General features: G+C 41.9%; 1 protein-coding gene and 1 long non-coding RNA gene across 2 annotated transcripts in view; one reads left to right on the forward strand and one right to left on the reverse strand.

The window, feature by feature from the left end:
• LOC112220876 overlaps window positions 1-21185 on the forward strand; it is a 136846-nt gene that overhangs the window by 63933 nt on the left and 51728 nt on the right. The gene's annotated exons all lie outside the window — the stretch shown is intronic.
• On the reverse strand, window positions 15600-20567 carry LOC112220875 (zinc finger protein ZIC 3-like). Its single transcript, XM_024382807.2, has 3 exons — window positions 19273-20567; window positions 18206-18369; window positions 15600-17833 (listed from the first exon to the last, which is right to left on the reverse strand). The coding sequence occupies exons 1-3, from the start codon at window positions 20261-20263 to the stop codon at window positions 17651-17653; spliced, it is 1338 nt and encodes a 445-aa protein (XP_024238575.1). The 5' UTR covers window positions 20264-20567; the 3' UTR covers window positions 15600-17650.

The raw sequence follows: 21185 nt of genomic DNA on the forward strand, positions 1-21185 counted from the left end.
CACCACTTTGAAAATAAATAATGTATTAAATAATTAGTATCTCCACAACAATCTATTTTGTTCTGTCAGTCTTGCAGCACTCAAACATCATTATATGAGGGGGATGGTGAGAGAATGGTAAAGAAAGAGAGATTTTTTAAAGAATGCAAAATAAAAATAAAATAATTGGGTTTTTACTTCCCCGCCTTTGGTTACTTTTAATTGGACCTAATTTTCTGTCAGAGTAGCAGTGGTGGGTGGATTTGTGTGTGTGTGTGCATATATGTGTGTCTGTGTGGGACGTGGCTTATGTCTGATGGCTGAGTGTATGGTAAATGGCCAAGCGGTGGGTGCAGAGAGAGAGATATGAAAGGCCGTCAGGCTGACACGGACAGCCATAACGAGCAGCGGATATTGGGAGCAATGTTGGCACGGCCGTAACTACATATGAGGACACAGAGGTATTGACCTCTGTAATTTCTTATAATACAGGAATACAAATATATTTTGTACACAATAAAGAATATAAATCATCTTAAAATTGCTTCCAGCGTTGATCAAAGCTCAGAACGCAACGCTTATATTTATCAAGGCACAAGTCAAGACTCAGCTGCAGACACAAGAGGCAGATGGTTGGAGTCTTACAATGTTGATTAATCCAAAGGGGTAGGCAAGCGAATGGTCGTGGACAGGCAAAAAGGTCAAAACCAGATCAGAGTCCAATAGGACTCCAATAGGAACCCCCCCCGGCATCCTACCTGGGCGCGTACCACCCTGGCTGACCAGGGTGTCGGCGGGAGAATTCGGCGATGAGGGCCAGGTCCAAGATGTCTTAAGCAGGGACCCAGCACCTCTCCTCCGGGCCATAACCCTCCCAGTCAGCCAGGTACTGGAAACCCTTTCCCCATGGTCGAACCTTCGGGAGGCGTCTCAACGTATATGCTGGCTGGCCATCGATAACCCATCGAGGGATGGGCCTGGAGACAGAAGACAAAGGACAGTGAGACACAAGCTTAATTCTGGACACATGGAAAGTAGGGTGAATACGGAGGGTACGGAGTAACACAAGACAGACGGCAGTGGAACTAAGGACTCTAGAAATGGGTAAAGGACCCGAAGGGGCAGGTCCAGAGTGGAAAGCCATACCCTCTGCCTAATGCGATAGCAGGGAGTTGGAGTCCGGCGACGGTCTGCTTGCCAACGATACCTGGAGTTGGACTAGAGAAGTGCTGCCCGAGCTCTTCTCCAGGTACGTTGACAGCGGCGGACAAACATTTGGGCCGAGGGTACGCTGACCTCTTGCTCTTGTGCCGGGAAGAGTGGAGGTTGATACCCCAAAGAACACTCAAATGGAGAGAGTCCCGTGGCACCATAAGCTGGGCCATCTCCTTGGCAGAAGGTAGTTTGAGGAGAGGGATGAAATGGGCAGCCTTGGAGAACCGGTCGACTACCGTCAGAATGACAGTGTTACCATCAGTCCGAGGAAGCCCAGTGACAAAGTCCAGAGATATGAGACCAGGGACGATGAGGGACCGGTAGTGGCTGCAGGAAGCCAGAAGGAGCTTGCCGTGGAGTCTTGTTTTGAGCACACTCTGGGCATGCGGTGACGAAGGCAGAGACTTCAGGAACCATTGTGGGCCATCATAAGCGTTGTCGAAGGAAGGCTAGTGTACGACGGGACCCTGGATGACAGGTCAGCCTGGAGGAATGAGTCCATTCCAGGACCTGGGACTGGACTAGGGACAAACTGCCAGTTTACCCGGGCCCCCTTCAGGTCCAGGCTGGGAGCGTTGTGCCTCACGGACCAGGTTCTCAATACACCAATCCACAGTGGCAGCAAGGCATGAGGTAGGGAGAATGGTTTCAGAGGTCGAGGGTGTGGCAGAGGAACTGTATAGGTGGGAGAGGGCGTCAGGCTTCACATTCTTTGACCCTGGGTGGTAGGAAATGGTGAAGTTAAATCTGGTGAACAGGAGGGCCCACTGGGCCTGCCTGGAGTTGAGGTGCTTGGCTGTATGGAGATATTCCAGGTTTTTATGATCGGTCCAGACCAGGAATGGCTGTTCTGCTCCTTCCAGCCAGTGCCTCTACTCTTCCAACACCATCTTCACCACCAGGAGTTTGCGGTTGCCAACATCGTTGTTCCTTTCAGCAGGATTGAGACAATGGGACAGGAAGGCACAGGGATGAAGCTTCTGGTCCTGGGCAGATTGCTGGGACAGGATGGCCCCCACTCCAACATCAGAAGCATCCACGTCCACCACAAATTGACGCGAGGGGTCTGGATGGATGAGGATGGGTGCTGTCGTGAACCGATGTTTCAGGTCCACTAAGGCTTTGTCGAGTGCCCTTCCCGACATTAGCGTAATAATATATGCCATCTTCGATTGGTCTGAAGGAAACGAAGATTGCTGTAGTTCAAAAATAATCGAGCACTGAGAAAGAAAACCCCAGCAGGTACCAGGATTCCCCGAATATTGTTCCGGAGGAGCTAAGCTGGGTTCTTGGGGAATCGGGGTAAGCTATACAAACTCACCACAGATAGCAGAAAAATGACTGTCTGATTGGGGTTTTCAGAGGTGGCAGACAACCACTGAGTTAACTCCCTGATTTGCTCCATAATAGCCTTTAACCCATGGTCATGGCGTTCCGTCAAGGAACTAAGCCCTTCCAAAAGGCCCTATAACAACTCCTCATATCTCCCAATGGTGGCTCCCTGCAGGGAGACAGCGTGGCGGAGCTGGTCCAACTCTGCTGAGTCTGTCATGGCCAGTTCAAACTATCAAGGCACAAGGCGAGACCCAGATGTAGACACAGGAGGCAGATGGTTGGAGTCTGTTTATTAATCCAAAGGGGTAGGCAAGAGAATGTTTGTGGACAGGCAAAAAGGTCAACACCAGATCAGAGTCCAATAGGTACCGAAGGGCAGGCAGAATCAAGGGCATGCAGGATGATCAGGCAGGCAGGAAAGTAGTCCACAGTCAGGTAGGGGTCAGAACCGGGAGGATTATAAAAAGAGAATAGAAAAGGAGTACGGGAAAAACACCCTGGTTGACTTAACTAAACATACAAGATGAACTGGCACAGAGAGACAGGAAACACAGGGATAAATACACTGGGGAAAATAAGTGACACCTGGAGGGGGTGGAGACAATCACAGGAACAGGTGAAACAGATCAGGGCGTGACAATATTTTTGATCTGACAGAGTTCTAATTGCGCTTGCCTCTTTGCGAATGAGTGTTTTGTTCATGAACAGTGTTTTGTTCTTTATGTTCACCTGCATCCCCCAGATTTGCCTCCCTGGATTTGGCTTTTTATCATCACATTCAACACTCTCACAAACTGATAAATCCTCCCTCTCGCGCCACAGGCCGAGTGAAATGAACTACCCCAGCTCGCAGTCAGCTCAAGTAGGCAACTAGAGACGCTGCTGACAGTGTGTTTGTGAGATGCCGGACAAAAGGCAATTTTAAAACCTTATCCCTTCCCCAACCCTAATCTTAACACTTTTACTTAACTCCTAAACTTAACCCTAACCCGAACCCCTAGCTTAGCTAACGTTAGCAAGCTAGCTGACGTTAGTCCCCTCGCTAGAATTCGTAACATGTCAAACGTTTAACAAATTTGTGCATTTTAAGTTTTGCATATTCGTACCATATAATACAAATGATAATACGTAGCATATCATACGAAATGAGGGATGGACATCCACAAATGAATACATACCATACTAAATGGAATGTCTCGGTTATACGTATAGAATAATACGAAATGCTCTGAGACAAGATTGGCCATGTCTATAGACATGCCCCAAACAAACAAAAACCGAGAATGAGTGAACAACTGTTAAATAGTCGCTTATATAAATGTCAGTCAGGCAAAGAGGTCAGTGGCAGTAATGTTGAAGGGCTCTGGCTAGTATTACTTAGCCAGCTAGCAAGATGAAGTAAGAAACTAATGTTAAATGGAGCCTACCTCAGCAGCAGCAAAAGATATGCTACGAAATTCTCAGATTCATTTTGATTGACAGATAGTAGGCTGCTGAGACAGACAGTGATGTGGCGCTCAGTGGTAAGGCTGAGGCAGGCTGCAATGCATGCAGAGGAGAACGAGAGAGAGAGGTTTCAGAGGCCCAAAGTTTTGGGTTGGGCCTCTGACAAAAGGTTCCCCCATCCGGACCTCACTAAAACTCAAACCCTGATTATGGCCCTGGAAATGGCCCTTAATTACTGTATGTATTGTGTCATGTTTATATCGGAAGTGACAGTGTGGGACCCCCTCAGAGGTTAGCTGTAGTTCCCTCATAATTGGAGGGGGGTTGGTTGGCAGTTAGGTGCTTGTCAGTTGTAGCTGCCTGGAGTTAGGTTGTGGCTGTGTTGGGTTGGTGGCATGGGGGAACTGACTGACTGCTCTGCTCACAGGCAGAGGTGTCTTTATCATTGCCAGATGCAGGGAGCTTGTGAAAGATGCTTGTATCAGTCTGCAGCTTCATACAAATTATCTTTTACTTTACCCTTACAGTATTTTGACTCGCACAATCAGAAATTCATTGAGAATTTATCATTTTGTTACTTCCCCCGTTGAGCAAAGGTTTGGGCTTCATTTTTTAATCGCTGGACCTCTACAAACTGATTGGAGCAGAAAAAAATACGCCCAGTCCTCCCCTTCTGCCTGACCTCACAATTAATGGGCAGATTTTTTTTTTTTGGAGGGGTCCCACTCTCAGGGGGCCAGCTGGAATTAGAAGTGGATTAATACATTTAAACAAGGCTAAACCGCTTGGGATGTCTGTCTGTCTACTATCCTCCCATACTTAGCCAAAAGTCTGTCTACAGCTGCCGCCAATGAGAACCTTCATCAAAACAATATTTAACCCGAATGTCTCACGATCAGCAACGTTGTTTTAACTCCAAAATGTTTCACTATCAAGATTTTATCTGCTTTGTAACTTTCGGAAAACCCAAAAGTGGGCCTCTCATTGGGTTAAAGAACTCTGCGACTTTAGTTTTGGGGCGTAGTTTGGATGCATATCATATTTGTCTTGCAACATCTTTACACCAGAAAACATTCTCTATGATTCTGTATAGTTTATACAAACAATGGATTTGTTTCTGCACCAGAGGTTACGATCTCTGCTCTACGACCGTGTGTTTTGGATTAATATAGTCCAGGTCACAGTTGGACTCTTCAGCTCGTCTTGTTTTTTTCGTGGCCGACATTAAACTCTTTCCTAAAAAGGCAAATGACGCTGATTGGGCCGTGAAACATGCCAATCAATCTATCACGGGCGGTATTTTACCCTTCAACATGTTTCCAGCATCAAAAAGACCCCCCAAAACCCCATCTTACTCTGAACCATAAAGGCCTTTGATGTTGACTATAGAGACGATAGAGTCCAAGCTCTTAGGGAGTTGTGTTGGTAGGAGGAGCTGGTCCAGTGACTGGGGAGTCCAGACCACCAAAACAGTGACCTCCGCTCTGAGAGAGGTTACGTTCTGCACCAGAGGGAGTGTTAAATGGAGAGTCGGAGGGATTTGGTGGCACTTTGGTGTGTAATGATACCAGAATGATCTGAAATAAGTGACACCACCTAGAATGAACTTGGGAATGGCCAAGGCCAACAAAACAAACGTTTCTGTTGATTTTTCTCTCAGAACGTAAACTTGGTTCCTCCTACGCCCAAGTGTATGTGTGTGTGCACAGACTGCTCTCAAAGTGTGTATCTGATTGAGTGTGTGCACTGACTGCACTCATATGCATACATGTTTGTGTGCATATACCACATGCATGTGTGTAGTGTGTGATTGAGTGTCTGCATGCGTGTGTGTGTGCAGTGTGTGATTGAGTGTCTGCATGCGTGTGTGTGTGCAGTGTGTGATTGAGTGTGTTAACTAGGTGGGGTGGAGCGGAAACAGAGCAGCTCACAGTTATTAATTTGAATTGTTCTGTCTCTTCCTCCTGTGACACGTCAGGCTGTTGGGGCGGGGGGGGTTGTAAAGGGGCTCAAATTATCAACCCAGAATGCTGGGTCTGATACCCAATCATCACCCCCCCCTTCTCTCGCTTTCTTTCTCTTTCTTTCCACTACTCATATTGTTTCCCTCGAACAGAGAACTAAGGGTAATCATCTCGTTAGTGAATCTTAATGAGAGAACAAAATGGACATATAGAATCACCAACACTGAGAAAGACTGACATAAAATGGGGAAAAACAATGTCAAAACTGACGAGAGTATAAATCTATAGTTTTTTTCTTTTAATTTAGCCATTATAAAAATGTTCTGTGAATGTAGCAGGGGCATTAGCCCCCTTCTGTGCTATTATGCCGGCTGTCTGGTGTTGCAATTTCACACTTCACTGACTCCAAAAACCAGTCTACAAGCGTCTGCATGCCCCAGATTTCACCTTATTTAGGTAATACACGAAAAATCATTATCTAGACAAGGTAAATTAAACGGAGTATTTGGCAGACACACTATCGGAAATTTGGACAGACACACAGACACTTATTAATGGCTAGGGAGCTTTTTTCCATATAGCAGGGTTCCCCAACTGGCGGCCAGGGGTCCGAATTTGGCCTGCTGGTGATTTTATTTGGCCCCCCATGTATTTTTTATTATTAGACATAAAATACTGTCAATACACCAGCAAATCAGCTCCAGGTGATTTTAATTTTGGAAATCTGTTCCAAAGCATTCCCACACATAACAGATAGATATATGTGATTGTATGCAAATTTAAGCGAGTTTTGTTTTAGTTAAATGGTTATATCTGTTTAGGCTTATTGCGGTCAAATTGCAGTCTACAAATGATTTGAAAATTATGTTTTGGCCCCCTGATCATCTGCTCTAGAAAATATCTGACCCCAGTTTTATCACAATGTAAGGTGTACCATAGGCTTGTGTTGTTTTAGCTGGTGTAAATTTGCATTATGTCATTCATTCAAGTACTGTACAAACAAATCATTGGATTTGGTTGTTGTAGAGATTCGTTTTGATTGCTCTTAAGGTAAACTGTGCTAACCTGGATAGGTGTGAATGTTTAGTACACTAGGGCCTGGTAAGCCAAAGTAATGTCTTACAATATCACTTTTAGGCCAACAGATGTTTGCCTCCCCCTTCATCTCCGTCAATTTCTCATTTCAAATGCATGAAGGACAGCATATTACATGTAACAGGCAGACGGGAGAGACGATACTCTATTGATATCAGGCAAAAATTAAAACGAACTGTGCAGATGGCATTATACTTAGGGTCATATGAATTTGGCTGAGATGGAATATGATGCATTCTGTTTATGTTTTTGAGAAATGCATGAACATTAATCCTTGTTGCATCATTCCACTTATTTAGGTCTATTGACACACTTAATAAGCCATAGCATTGTGACTATAAATAACACGTAGGCTACATGAGAGTTTCATGTGATATATACGTATAATTTGTAGTAACGGGATTCATGGATCTTATCGTCAACATGTGGCCATGTTTCTGTCATATAAAAAATAAGTGCCCAAATTCTTGAAGCATATCAACTTAAAATGGCTGGAGTTTTATTCAATTCTCTCGCAGCTGCACACTACCATGCGGCACATTAATAGTTTTTAACGGGAAATTGGCACAATTTTACCCATTGTGCATGATTGAAGTTTCCTTGACATTCATTTCGCCTGAGCCTTTCGAGGACATGTCAAGTGAATCGTTAATAACGCAAACCACTGGCTGCACAGTTTCTTTTCGTCAGAAATAGGCTGAATTAGGGAGACTATATCACATCTAAAACATCAACACGTATAGTTTGACTTGAAACTTTCCTGCTGCTTTTATTGTAGCCTTCATTATTAAAAACATTTACGACCAATAATTTTGTTTTTAAATGATTTTGTTCCGGAAGAACAGTAAACCTCATTTGTTTGATTTATTATAGGAATTTCCAGCCTTGATTGATATAGAGCTAATTAAGACAATAATAATAATACATTACCTTCATTTAATGAGAATATATTTTAAACTCGATGTTATTGTGATAAAATAAAATAATAAAACCACAAAGAGGAAAAAAACGAAAACAAACTTGAACCATTTCAGACTGTCAAATGGGCCATTATTGTTATGAGGTACTTTCAAGGCAAGAAGTGGAACATTTGGAGAGAGAAGCTTGGGTTTCAATTGGCGCACAGGGGTGAACTCCCTCCATCCCAAAATAAAAATATGTCAAAGTTCATCATACCGGTGGTATGGATAGAATTTCTCAAATAGCATATGAAAATATTTATTCTATTAACTGAGAGAATATCATTTACATATTTCAAAGGTATTCGCTAATCCCATAATTAGTGAATAGACAAGTGGGTGATAAAACATGCGAAATGTTGCCTATCACAAAGCAATTTTTAAGTCAAAAATTGCACTTTCAGTCACACCTATTGACTAGCCTAGGCTAGTAGGCTATCTGAATAAAATATAAACTTTACAATGTTGTTGGTTATTTTATCACAAAGCTTCACAATCAAATGTATGATATATTCCAGGTTTACATTTAACCTCACACTTTTTTTTAGCTGCACGTCAACAACAAAAACACTCTCAATGTTTGTGACCAATAATCCAAGTGAGAGACACAATTTGCACTTTCAAATAAATAAGAAATGCTAAAACATGACACATAAATAATGGTTGTGCACTTTTGCAAAGCTGAAAACAAAATATTTTCTCTTTTGTCTCTCCTAGGCCTTGTCCAGAGGAGAATTGAAACAGGAAAAAGCAATTACGGGAGAGATTGTCCCACAGGCATTGAAAGACTATCAGCATGAGGGTTTGGATTGACTCAGGGACACCTATGGCCCTTGCATTATCCTGGCATGAGGTCGCTTTAGCAATAGTCTGGCAATTTCCGCCAGCACCTGGCTCCCCAGCCCCCACATCCCCCTCTCACCAGGCCCTACCTGTCCCCCTCCCTCCCTCTCCAAGCCTAACACACACCTTTCTCATTGTACTGCCATAGTGGCAACTAAGACAAAAACATGCAAGGACAATAGTGTCCAGTAGACATGGTAGACGTTATTAGCAATAGCACAGATGTTTTTCCATCATAGCGTGGGTGAAGTAGGCGGCTCCCAGGTGAAAATGGATGTTGAATACTGTGTGCTCGGTTGTAGCGAAGGGAACGTGTGAAGTCTGGAACGAGATGGGAACAGTGATAATTCACTAAGATACAAAACCTTCAGACAATGAAATAATATCTGTTATTTCTTTATGGGGAAAATATAACCCTGGCCTTATTGTTTGGAAGGCGCAGTGGGAGAATCAAATATGGAGATGTGGAGAGCAGAGAGTGGGTTGGAGAGGAATGTTCCAGTGTTATGTCAGCTGCAGACATAAGGAGCAGAATATCTCACTACCCTATCCATTGAACATATGCTTGGGCCCTGTCATCTAGTGCAAGCATCAACACTTGTGTAAACTTAACCCTCCTTCTACTCCTCACCTACAGTCCTTATACAGGTGCTCTGGTGGCTGTTGAGGCCATGCACCCTAAGACCTCTCTCATCCCATGTTCTGACCCCCTGGGATGTGTGGAGCTGAGGCACTGTTTTCTCATTGAGGTTTTTCCCTTCTTATTTACTGGTGCAAGGGGTCCGTTGCCCAGGGAAAGACTTTAGCCCCAACTGTGATCATATGATGTCGCCACTTTGTCTTGCTCTCTCTGGTCCACTGTCACCACCCATGGCCCTGGAAGAGAAGAGGTGACCGAGCAGTGTGTCTGTTCACCTTTCCCTTCTCAATCAGCCACTGCTCACAGTGTTGTCTCTGTTGCATCTCTTTTGGCTAGATCTCTCTCTCTCTCTCTCTCTCTCTCTCTCTCTCTCTTCTCTCTCTCTCTCTCTCCTCTCTCTCTCTCTCTCTCTCTCTCTCTCTCTCTCTCTCTCTCTCTCTCTCTCTCTCTCTCTCTCTCTCTCTCTCTCTCTCTCTCTCTCTCTCTCTCTCTCTCTCTCTCTCTCTCTCTCTCTCTCTCTCTCTCTCTCTCTCTCTCTCTCTCTCTCTCTCTCTCTCTCTGTCTGTCTGTCTGTGTGGCCTTAATGTATTTGCTTATGGTCATACTTCAGTGTATACATACTGTCTGGTGTGTTACTTATGTTTTCCTGGACATTTAAAGTTCAAGTGGAACCTTTCTTGGTTGTGCAATAGCATTCTGTTATTTTGAACATTTCACTAACATTATATGTTATTATAAAAGTGGGGGAAATGAAATCCATGTGTATCATGAGTCAGAAAAGTTGTCCCCTGATAAGAGTCATACAATTAATTTGATTTTAAGGAAATAATGAAAACACCCCTAAATTGATTATTCAAGTGTGATGTACAGTAATTGGACTCATAACTGATTTGTGTAGGTGAAATGGAGAGCATTGTTTTCCCTATGACATTACATGAGTTATGGACACGTGTTTTTATTTTCTCACATTAAAAATATAAACATATTACCGCTTTGCATGGAAACTGAAAACTGCACGAGAGCAGAAACAGGGCATAATTTGACCAAAGTCCGACATGATTCTTATATTTTGGATTTCTAGACATTATTTGACGTAGGCTACCCTGTGTTAGACATATTGGAGAGGTTTAACGTTCTTAAATGGTGTTTGTTTTCATAGAAGACGCCATGATTCCATGTTGAACGAATAGCTCATCTGATAATGAATGATAACAGCAGACTGATGTAGTTCATCCTTTGTTCATCACTTGCCAGTGGGGTATTGGGGAGATAACTATCCAAGCCATCCCACAAATATTTTATGGTGATTAGATATGCCGCAACAACCAGGGTAAGCTTATATGACAAAACAAATTCATATCAAAATAATTTGTTTGTGATGTGTTATGTGATAGAAATTGTACAGGGGGGATATGCAATGGAGCAGAGCAGACGCATCTACTGGATTAACCAGATGGAGATGCAGGGGGCAACTCTGTATGGAATGCGCAAAAAATATTGGGTATATTTCACACAACTGTTATGCAACGATAGTTCCAGCTGCCTTGAAACAGTTTTGCTCTGATTGACAGCTCCATGACAAAATTGTAAATTGTATTAGATCTTCGATTATTTCTCACTTTCCTTGATTTTCTGTGTCAACGTTTGGATAAATCTTCTGGATAAAGACTTGTGAAAAGGTTATTATATTAGCACATTCATATAGGCCTATACGTTTTTTGTGTGAATTGAAATTGAGTTAACTCATTAGTCGGTTCGTGGAGAGTGAATTGATCTGCCTCGTCATGTTCGTAACCATTAAAACCCCGCGGGAAACTGTGGATCATGTGGCGAGCCACATTACGTAACTGGAGCGGTGGTGGGCGCGCTAGTAGGCATGTTGACAGCTCTGCTACACATTTTCAGTGCCCACATTGTTAACTCTTATCTTCCCTTTCAAACATCCTCTAACTCGCGTGAAAGTTACTTTGGGCCGTTAGCAGTATTTTCAGGTCTTCATGGAAAGACTTTGGAACCCCCTCTTCTAATTCACCTTTTCAAATGAGAGACATTAACAAGCATTGTCCTAGATATTCAGTTTGAAAGGCTAAGGTAGGCGGGAGGGCAGTGATCTGCTGTTACCCATTCCCCGGGGCGAGACACTGCCACAGTGGGGTGTCCTCGCGGCCCAATAACAAAAGACGGAGCGGCTTTCAGGTGCAAACTTTGTTGAAGCAAACGTTGGCCCATGCGGGTTGAGGCAACAACTGAAAACTATAATGTTACAACCTGAGCTAAACTAAATCAAATACACGAGATTAATTGAAGAAAACATGGCAAGGTCCGAAACATGCGTATAAACATATGGGTGGGAGAGTGATGGTATGGATGGCATTTTCAACAGGGCACAATGGTTAGGACTACCAATAGCTTTTTGTATATCATCTTCAATAATCAGGTGTAATTACCCTTGTCTATTTGAAATCGTATGAGAGTTCAGGCAGAAAGGTGGTCTCTCTCTCCAGAGACTTCTTTAAGTGATGAGTTACGGGGCACGGGGGTAATTCGTCTTGGAGTGGTTTTCGGGAATGGCAAGTATACAAATTATGTAAATTGCTAATTTAGCACCTCTGAAAAGTGTGGAATATTTATCTGTCAAAAGACAAATGTACTTCACTATAGCTGAACATCTGCTTGCAGGGTAGAGCGTTTGCTTCAACTTCCACTCTGGGGATATTAGCGACGACTCCCAGGCCTGCGCTGATGAGGAATTCATCAAGACTCTGACACCCTCCCAGATGTTAGGGAATTAAATCAAATCAAATCTAATCAAGACTGTCTTGTTGGACGCCCAATTGATAATCTTACGTTTTGCGCCCGTTTTGCAATGGAAACATTATTTTGGGGAGTAATTGGCGGGGGGGGAGGCGGGGGTCCCAATATTGAATTAATGACACTATGATGACACCATGAGCTGGAAACTTGAGAAGCAGACAGTGTTAATAGGCTATTGAGTTGATATCTTTGTGTGCCATTGTGTCGTGTTCTTTCCAGTAGGTCTAACATGAGAGACCAGAGAGGGTCAACAGAAAGTTTGACAAGGTTTTCGTTCATTTCGTTCATCTGTTTTTATAGGAAGCTGGTCAGGCTAAATTAGCTGGAAATGTGCAAAGAAAATATTATCTGCATAAACTTCAAGCATGTATGTATCTGATTGTAAATGTGTGTGTATGTGCGTGTGAAAGTAGGCCTACTGTTGATGTGCTGAATAGTTAATGTATGATTTCAAGCGACAGAGTTGTTTTCAAATAATACCTGTACATATTGAATTAATGATGTGTAACTTGTATAAATAGTTTCCCATTAGTAAAGGCACAGACTTTAACATTGCAAATTAAATGTTTTCCGATAACTTGCTAAATAAATTGGAAATGTAAATATTTCTAAATAGTCAATTTAGGAATCATTGAAGTAAATAACAATGCCATTGTACCACCTCGTTACCATCACAAAAGCCATGTAACACGTCCGAGAAAAAAAAGAAAAGGCACACATCCTGGATTACGGTTCTCAGTAAATACCTATGCATAATCAACAGGCCTCGATCTGCAGGTGAAATAAGCATCAGTAATTGATAAGCAGGTTATAATGATGGTCGTGCAAATCGATGGTGATGGGCCATAGCTAGGTAATTCTCTGATGACTGTTGGTCTGTATGCAAATGTTAATGATATTATTAAGTGTTACTTTGATTGTTGCAATGCGTGGCATTTAACGCGAATACTAAATCCATCTGAGGTTATAAGGAGCTAATTACGCATATGCGTAATAGTGTCCCAAGGCAGCATTGTTTTCACTGATTTGAGAACTTTAAGAAACTTTAAATGTTGTTTTTATTAAAATGGCAGCCTTTTCAAGACTCTAACACTACATGTTGTTGTATTATTGTAAAGGCGCCTGTTTTATTTCATCTCCAAATGAACACATTTGGGGGTTTTCTTCATGCACAACAGCATCACTCAATAAGAAACGTAGTAGGCCTAATACATTATTTACAACTAAGTAGCCATTTACATCTGATTATTATCTGATTATTATTGTATTTTTATTTATTTCAGAACCAAAACAGAGGTTTGACTTTGATTGTCTTGTGCATAAGTTTAGATTTCAATTGCGTTAAGAAAGAGATCAGTTCAAGATTTGGCCCAACTGCAGGCCTAGATTTTTTGACCACTTGAACTTTATTGTATCACTGGGAACCCAACACCATTATGATTTAAAATCATTTTCATAATATTAAACAGCCGTGCTGTGCCTTCCAAATTCCACATACCTCTATGGCACTGCGTGACAGACCCAAACTCTGATACACGCTCACTCAGCATGCCTTGCGCGAGATCTTTTAGCCAGCGAGTTTATTAAGATCACAAACTCGGTTGCGTGACAAAAAGCGTTTGGAACCTGCTTGAATCGGTTTATCCTCTTATAGACGGTGCTTCCGCGTTTAGCCAGCACATGCTATGAGATTGAGATTGGTGGAGGAAGGGTAAGGGTTGGGTTGGTTTAGTTTTCAATGAATAATATCGTAACAGTTTATGCAGACTTTGCCAGTTTGTTGTTTCCCCATTATGGCCAGGATAGTTCTTCAAAATGACTAGACTACTCCCAATGTGATGTGAGCTCATCTGTGACTGTGAGCGCTAGAGTCGTGGAGAGATTGTGTGCGCCGTGCTGTTCTATGGTTCCAAATATATCCCCGTCCATATGTCGAAATGAATGAACACTTCATATTATTGCTATTCAAATACATAGAGCCTACTACTGTATTCACAAACAACACTGTCAGACAAACGCTACACATCTCCTACCACGTGACTGCCAGTGCTTTCTAATCCCATTGAGAGTCCTCATAAAGGAGCCTTTCATGTTTTTCTTTTGGTTACACCCCGTTTTCTCATCATCTCAAAACACGATTATGTTTGGAGTTATCGGGTTCTATTCGGTTATATTTGCCTGCATAAGGCATGAGTTAGGCTATTCTTCCGTTATGCCATCATCATCGTCATAAATGCGTGGTTCAGTTTTCGTGAGCGTTCTGTTTCACAGAGCTACTTGCAGGGAAAGCCTGTCCCATTTTTTGACGTCATGGGGTCCGCTAGAAAGAACTTGAACTGCACGGGTAAGGGAAAAACATGTCCTTGTGAAATACAAAAGTGCGCTTGCGCAAGAGGAGGGAAAACGGAATTTGAATAAATTGTTAAATCTGTTTATATTTGAAGATGGGGGGTAGGGCAGGCCTCGAATTGGGGTAGATTCTGTGGGGGTTGGGCCCCAAATAGTGCGCAGTAAATACGTCTTATAGCAAACAACATTCATTTCCAATTATAGCCTACAATCATCACAAGTTAAATCACGATTCAAACACAATAGGCTTCCCGCATTATTACTGAAGATGAAAATGCAGACGTTAGCCTACCAGTTGGTAAACAAATCTTGTTTCAAGGGTTTTGGTTAATGCAAATAAAGTTGTTTAGCATGATTACTTATTTTCATTCATTTTAGTTTGATAGCCTATATGATTTAATATTTGTGAAGTAGCCAACATACAATTCATATTTGATGAGACTCCTCAGTTTACAAACTACTACAAGGTTTTTCAAACTATTTCTCGCTGTAGTGGGCCATACATACATTGTCAACGGTCAGCAGCACTCAGCAAATGCACGCTTAAACCGAAGGATATAGTGCTGTGGTTACATTTGGCAGCCTGACTAGCATGCTGTATGACGATACTTTCGCGCCAGCGTATGTCCTCATTTGACTCACTCTCTTGGCTTACTTTTTACTAGTTGTTAGTTTGATAGTTCTCACGTTGTGATCCCATTTAAGTGGCACTTTCATACCCACAGGCGAATGTTTCCCCCAATTGCACCTTCTTTTAAAAAGCACCAAGGCTACAGTCGGTAACTTTTCCTGTCCTTCTCTCGCCCCAGAAACAAGATGCTAAGATGGCGCCTTCCTCAGTGTCAAGTTCAAGTAAAGTGCCGAGTCTCACAGACTCGAAGACAAATAAAATGTATATATGATCTTAGCAGAGAGTAATACAACAATGACAAAGAATGATAAACGTTGCAGTCTGTTACTTTTTAATTTATTTTATTTCAGTCAAAATGTATGTTCACATTTCTTCATAAATAGTTGGTAAAACAAACAAACCAACAAACAATAGCCTACTTTAAAAAGTATAAGGAACCTTTGCCTCTTTCCGCTAAATAACAAATAGGCTCTCTGTTGTATCATCGTTTGCCTCGATTGTGGCACAGTGACACAGTTCATCAGTAAAACATTTTGCTTTTCAGGAATAACTTGGTGCGTGACCCATTTCTCCCAGAAAGTGTTACAACATCACATTCTAGCTGCGTTTATACATCAAAACATTTGCTTTGACATGACATGGGGCATACGGGTTGTGGGAATAAGAAAAAAAGTTTTTCTTTTAAATTGATGTATAGAAAATAGTATATAAAACATATATTCCTTAAATTATTTAAATAAACGTATTTTATTTCACTGTCACTTACGAGGTACTGTTTTTACATTTTGTAGTGCTGGTGGTCTGAAATCGTTCTCATAAGCACAATATATTTTGTGGTATGCATAAGATTCAATTCTTGAAAATAGGTTACAATGCAATGCTGTAACTCTTTGTGCCACTGAACATATTTTCCCCAACCCACATATATCTATTAGTGTTCCCAGACTAAATTTTGTTCACACAAAAATGTTTTCTCGACAGCTTATTCACACAAAACAAGCAAATGTGTAATCAAACTTCTCTATATGCAACACCACAGTACTTATAACAAATAACACGCTTAGTTTCACAGAAGAATTACATTTAAAACAATGCAAGCTGACAGACAAAAACACTTTTATTTTGAAGATACTGTGTTGTGACAGTTCCATTGTTGCCGATGCACACATTTTAACAGAGGCCTACTTGCACAAAGACATTTTTGGAACTATAAAGGACTGCCATACTTGCTCATATGTTTGGGTATTTGACCCGAATTTGAAATACTTGTAATTCATGAATGAATCTGTAAATGCGACGGGTGCAATAGCTGATGGATCGTTCGAATGTGTACTGAAATTATGCTACAGTTGAGCTCTATTCTCTGATTCTATCGAAGTAAAATGTACAAAAAAAGTTAATTTGACTATAGGGATATGGACAGAACCGTTTTATATAGTTTGCCAACTCACTTGAAAACAATTCAGATTTACAGAATTGATGATTTACATGTCAATGGTCTCACAAGCTAAACAATAAGTGATGGAAAAATGGGCATCATATAGACAAATTCATCATATTTATATAGATGATATCTTGGATCCAAATAAGACACATATATTGCTTAAAAAAAGATACAATCGCAATATTGGCGCTTTAGAGTTGATCACTTTGTTCAATGTTAAGATGGTTATGACCCAAATCTGTACAGTCTTGTTAGAAAACATTTCCATAAATATCTTTAAGTTTCAGAACTTATACCCATAATTAAATTACAAATTGATAAATATGGCAGCATGGATATGTATTTACAACGTTATTAACAAAAGGCAACGTTATATTCAACGGTAACAATCGTAACCTAATACCACATTTCTCCACCTGAAAACGGACATTGACAACAGATTCGACCCCATCAAACAAGGAAATACATTCACGAGTATATATTTATTTATGATTTATTTTTTGTTCAAGTTCAAGACAAAGACTTTGGCACGTTTCTTAAGACTGTCTGAAGTTTTAACAATCAATTGAAAGGCGACTGTAGTATGTCACCATTATATAAAACACCGTGAAATATTATTCCTTTTTCTTTATTTTTAAATACAATTTTGAGAAAATACATAAAATGAAAAATAAAATAATCATTTGATATCTGTAAACTAAAAAAGGGAAAAAAACGTTTTATTTATTCTTAGAAAGTATTATTTCATTATTTATGATTTATTTGTTTTCTTCGAACTCGGAATAAAAGTCAAACCCCAATCCTGAGAAAGGACGAGGCCTGCTACTGCTGGCTTACTCTCATCTCCTCGTGTTGTTCCAATCCAATTTTGTGTACACCTTGGTGTGAGTTTTTAAGGTTTTAATCTTGGTCCACATTGAGAGCCTGGTTAAGACTTCAAACATACCATTCATTAAAGTTGGGTGGCAGTCCATCGCTGTGCCCCGACGTGTTTTGCACGGCTGACGGTGGTGTTTTTGTTGGGTCTTCAGTGTTCGCTGATACCAGAACTGGTGGTGTGGACGACTCATATCCAGAACTTGCTGCTGGAGACGACTCAGAACCTTGAGACTCGTGTACCTGTAGTAATAATAATACAATAAAACAAGAGGAGTTGCTATGATATATTTGTATGTCTATAGGCCCTATAGCATGAAGAATTAACGTTGAATATGTTGCACACACTCAATACGAGTCAACTCAGCTTAAGTCAATACACCTTACCCTTTGATCTATCAAATTGCTAATGCATTGCTGCGCTATTTCCTTCTCCAATTTAGCCCACAAGTAGTAGCCTAATGTTTGGGAAATAAATATGCATTCTATTACATTCAAACCAGTGAGATAGCAGAGAAAACGTGATACTGTTTGGGCGCTGATTCTTTGATTAGCCCTTGGTCAAGGGAGAGTATTGTGTTTGTGTGTTTAAGGTGAAATGAACACGTTAATTACCTTCATGTGTTTCCTGAGAGAGCTGGGGTGCGTGTAGGACTTGTCGCACACTTTGCAGATGTAAGGTTTATCCGAAGTGTGCACGTGCATGTGCTTTTTCCTGTCACTGCTGTTGGCGAAGCGTCTGTCGCAGCCGTCGAATTCACACTTGAACGGCTTCTCACCTGCAAGATGGAATAAGCACAATTCATTAACCCCTGTACACAGTGGATTGATAAGCCTACCCTCCTGACATAGGCCTGCCTATGCAAGATATAATAGGGATGCTGGCTTGATTCACCATCGATGAAGTCTGCCCTGTGAATAACAATAGTGCTCTGTGAATAGCAACAGCGCGCATGATATGTTCAATACAGGCCTACATTTGTTAGGCTACACATCAACGGCAACAAATATGGACCAGTGAATGCTATTATAGGCATGTTTGATGTAGTATATAGACTTTGATATTACTGTTGTGTGCTTCGCCGTAGTGTGTTTAAATAGGCTACAGTGTTAAAAACACACTGCTGCACTGATTTGAATAGGATGGAGTAGCACATAGGCTAGCCTAGTAAACAAGGACTAGCGGACCAGACTCACAAAACCACACTGAGGGGTGTCTGTCTAAATGTGGGCCTAGTTAAGCTAATTCGCTCACACTTTAGTTTGGGGGAAGTATGTGTCTGTCTCTCCCTTAATACACACAATGTAACTTGATCAACACCTCGATAGCGTGCAAGAATAGCATCTCCAATCGAGAAATATGTCCACACAATACAACTTCAACATATGCATGTTTGATATTGAGATGTGAATTAGGTTATCCCGAGCGTTCAACAAATGCAATTTTCAGTGCGTATAATCCTATTTTATTTCCGTTCCAACATTCTTATCCCATCCTAAAATACAAACCAAATTGCGGCCTTCACTCGTTCTTGGAATATTCTATAAAATGCAACAATCTCTAAACAATATTTGCCTCGGTCTATGCTTTTCCCCATGCACAATGAAAACAACAGGCCTATGGATAGGCATCTTTAAACGTGTGGCTGTTGTTTGTCAGTAAACTTGACGAAAGTAATTACCTGTGTGTGTTCGTTTGTGAATTTTCAAATTTTCCGACCTGGCGAAAATTTTCCCACAGCCAGGGAATGGACAGGGGAATGGTTTCTCTCCAGTGTGCACTCGAATGTGGTTCACAAGTTTGTACTTGGCCTTAAATGATTTCCCCTCTCTCGGGCAATCCTCCCAGAAGCAAATGTGGTTACTTTGCTCGGGGCCGCCAACGTGTTCCATGGAGACATGCGTCACCATCTCGTGCATTGTGCTGAAAGTCCTTTCGCAAGTCTTTTTGGGTCGGTTCATCTGGTTCTCATCTATCCATTTACAGGACATTTCTTGCTTTATGGGTTGCCTCATGTATCTAAAGAAGGCCCCAGGACCGTGGTGTGTCGGCACATTCATACCCATATTCATCCCCATTGGATGGTTGTAGTTGTGGAGCTGAGCGCCGTAGGGGTCCGTCCGAGGGCTGGCGACCGGACGGTACGGATCGGGTCTTCCAAAAATGTCCCCGCGTAAACCAAGATGCATTTGACTGTTGACTACATGTCCGCTTGGGGAAGTGTGGCTCACGCCCTGGTCGTGGAGCCCTGAAAACAACAGATGTCCAGGGTTATCGGAGATTCCAGGAGGTCCATGCAGGCTCCCAGCAGAAGCGGCAAAGATCCCATGCTGGGCACTCGATGCAGCAGACTCTCCAACGCCACGGTTTCTGAATAGAAAGTCCCGGGTTGAATTGAACGGTCCCCCGCCGTACGAACCCACCTGTCCGCTGTGATGGTGTCCCAGGGCAGCAGCATATCCACTGGCTTGCGGGGTAAAAGCTGAAGTCTGGCTGGAGGTTATATCGTGAGCCACTGGGCTGAGTTTGAAAGCTGCGGAGTGGGATGAATCAGCGAAGGGATTGAGCCCCAACCCGGGGTCTCTGTTCCCTATCTCATGGTGCCGCGGTGTTCCGAACCCCCCCACTCCTAGCGATGGGAACTGCGGACCGCTGTCAAGGAGCATAGTCATTGGGCTCAAACGAACTTAGAAAACGAAATAAAAGAAAAAATGAACTGAAACCCCAGGTTAGTGGAGCTCGCTCTAACCGCGGATAACGGGAACCCGATTTCAGTGCGTTGAAACGTAGAATAAGATTTGTTTTACTGTAAAAACACCAAAACAACGAAAAAACAATCCTTCGCTTACAGAGCGAGGAGAAAAACTCCCGTAACTGGGATCCGTGAGAAAGAGGATCAAACTTCCCCCCCTTTCCAGACGAATGATGTCCTTGGACTGATAAAGTCAATCACTCACTCCCTGCACATAAATGAACTCGGGAGGCAGTGCTACGACGCCCAATGAGAACCCAGCTACCCATTTGGCACGTGACGCCAAAGAAGAGAGTTAATTGGCTAGATGTCTGTTGATTGGCACGGTTTGCTATTGAAAATGGCAGTTCGTCTCAATGGTTTAATTTGATTGGTTAGTGCAGGCATTATTTTTCAGGTAAGGCATCGGAGCACTCTCGCTTCAATACCATGAGCCTTATTTATTTTCCGTCTTATAACGCAGAAACTGTTGCAGAAGTTGGATTAACACCATTATAAACTGTAAATATTAAACCAGAGGCCAATAGTCATTGCAAATGTTTGTTGTAGATATGCCCGTAGGCTATGAAATGAAACAAAGTTACTGAAAATGGGTTCTCGCAACATTAGGAAAAGGTATACCATTATCCAAACTTTAGATAATGACCAAAGCCTTTATTTTTTATTAATGTTGAAGAATTCAGGCATACCACGAGCATGCTGTTTTACCAACAAACACAATTCAGCTTCTATGCAAAAACATAACACTTTAATTGGTGCATTTTGGTGGGGACATCATTTTGTAAACGTTTGGTTATAGCCTGCCTACATGTCTGAATAGTTAATTTTTAAATACATGTGTA

Source organism: Oncorhynchus tshawytscha, linkage group LG21 (assembly GCF_018296145.1).
Source record: "Oncorhynchus tshawytscha isolate Ot180627B linkage group LG21, Otsh_v2.0, whole genome shotgun sequence".
NCBI classification, from domain to species: Eukaryota; Metazoa; Chordata; class Actinopteri; order Salmoniformes; family Salmonidae; genus Oncorhynchus; species Oncorhynchus tshawytscha.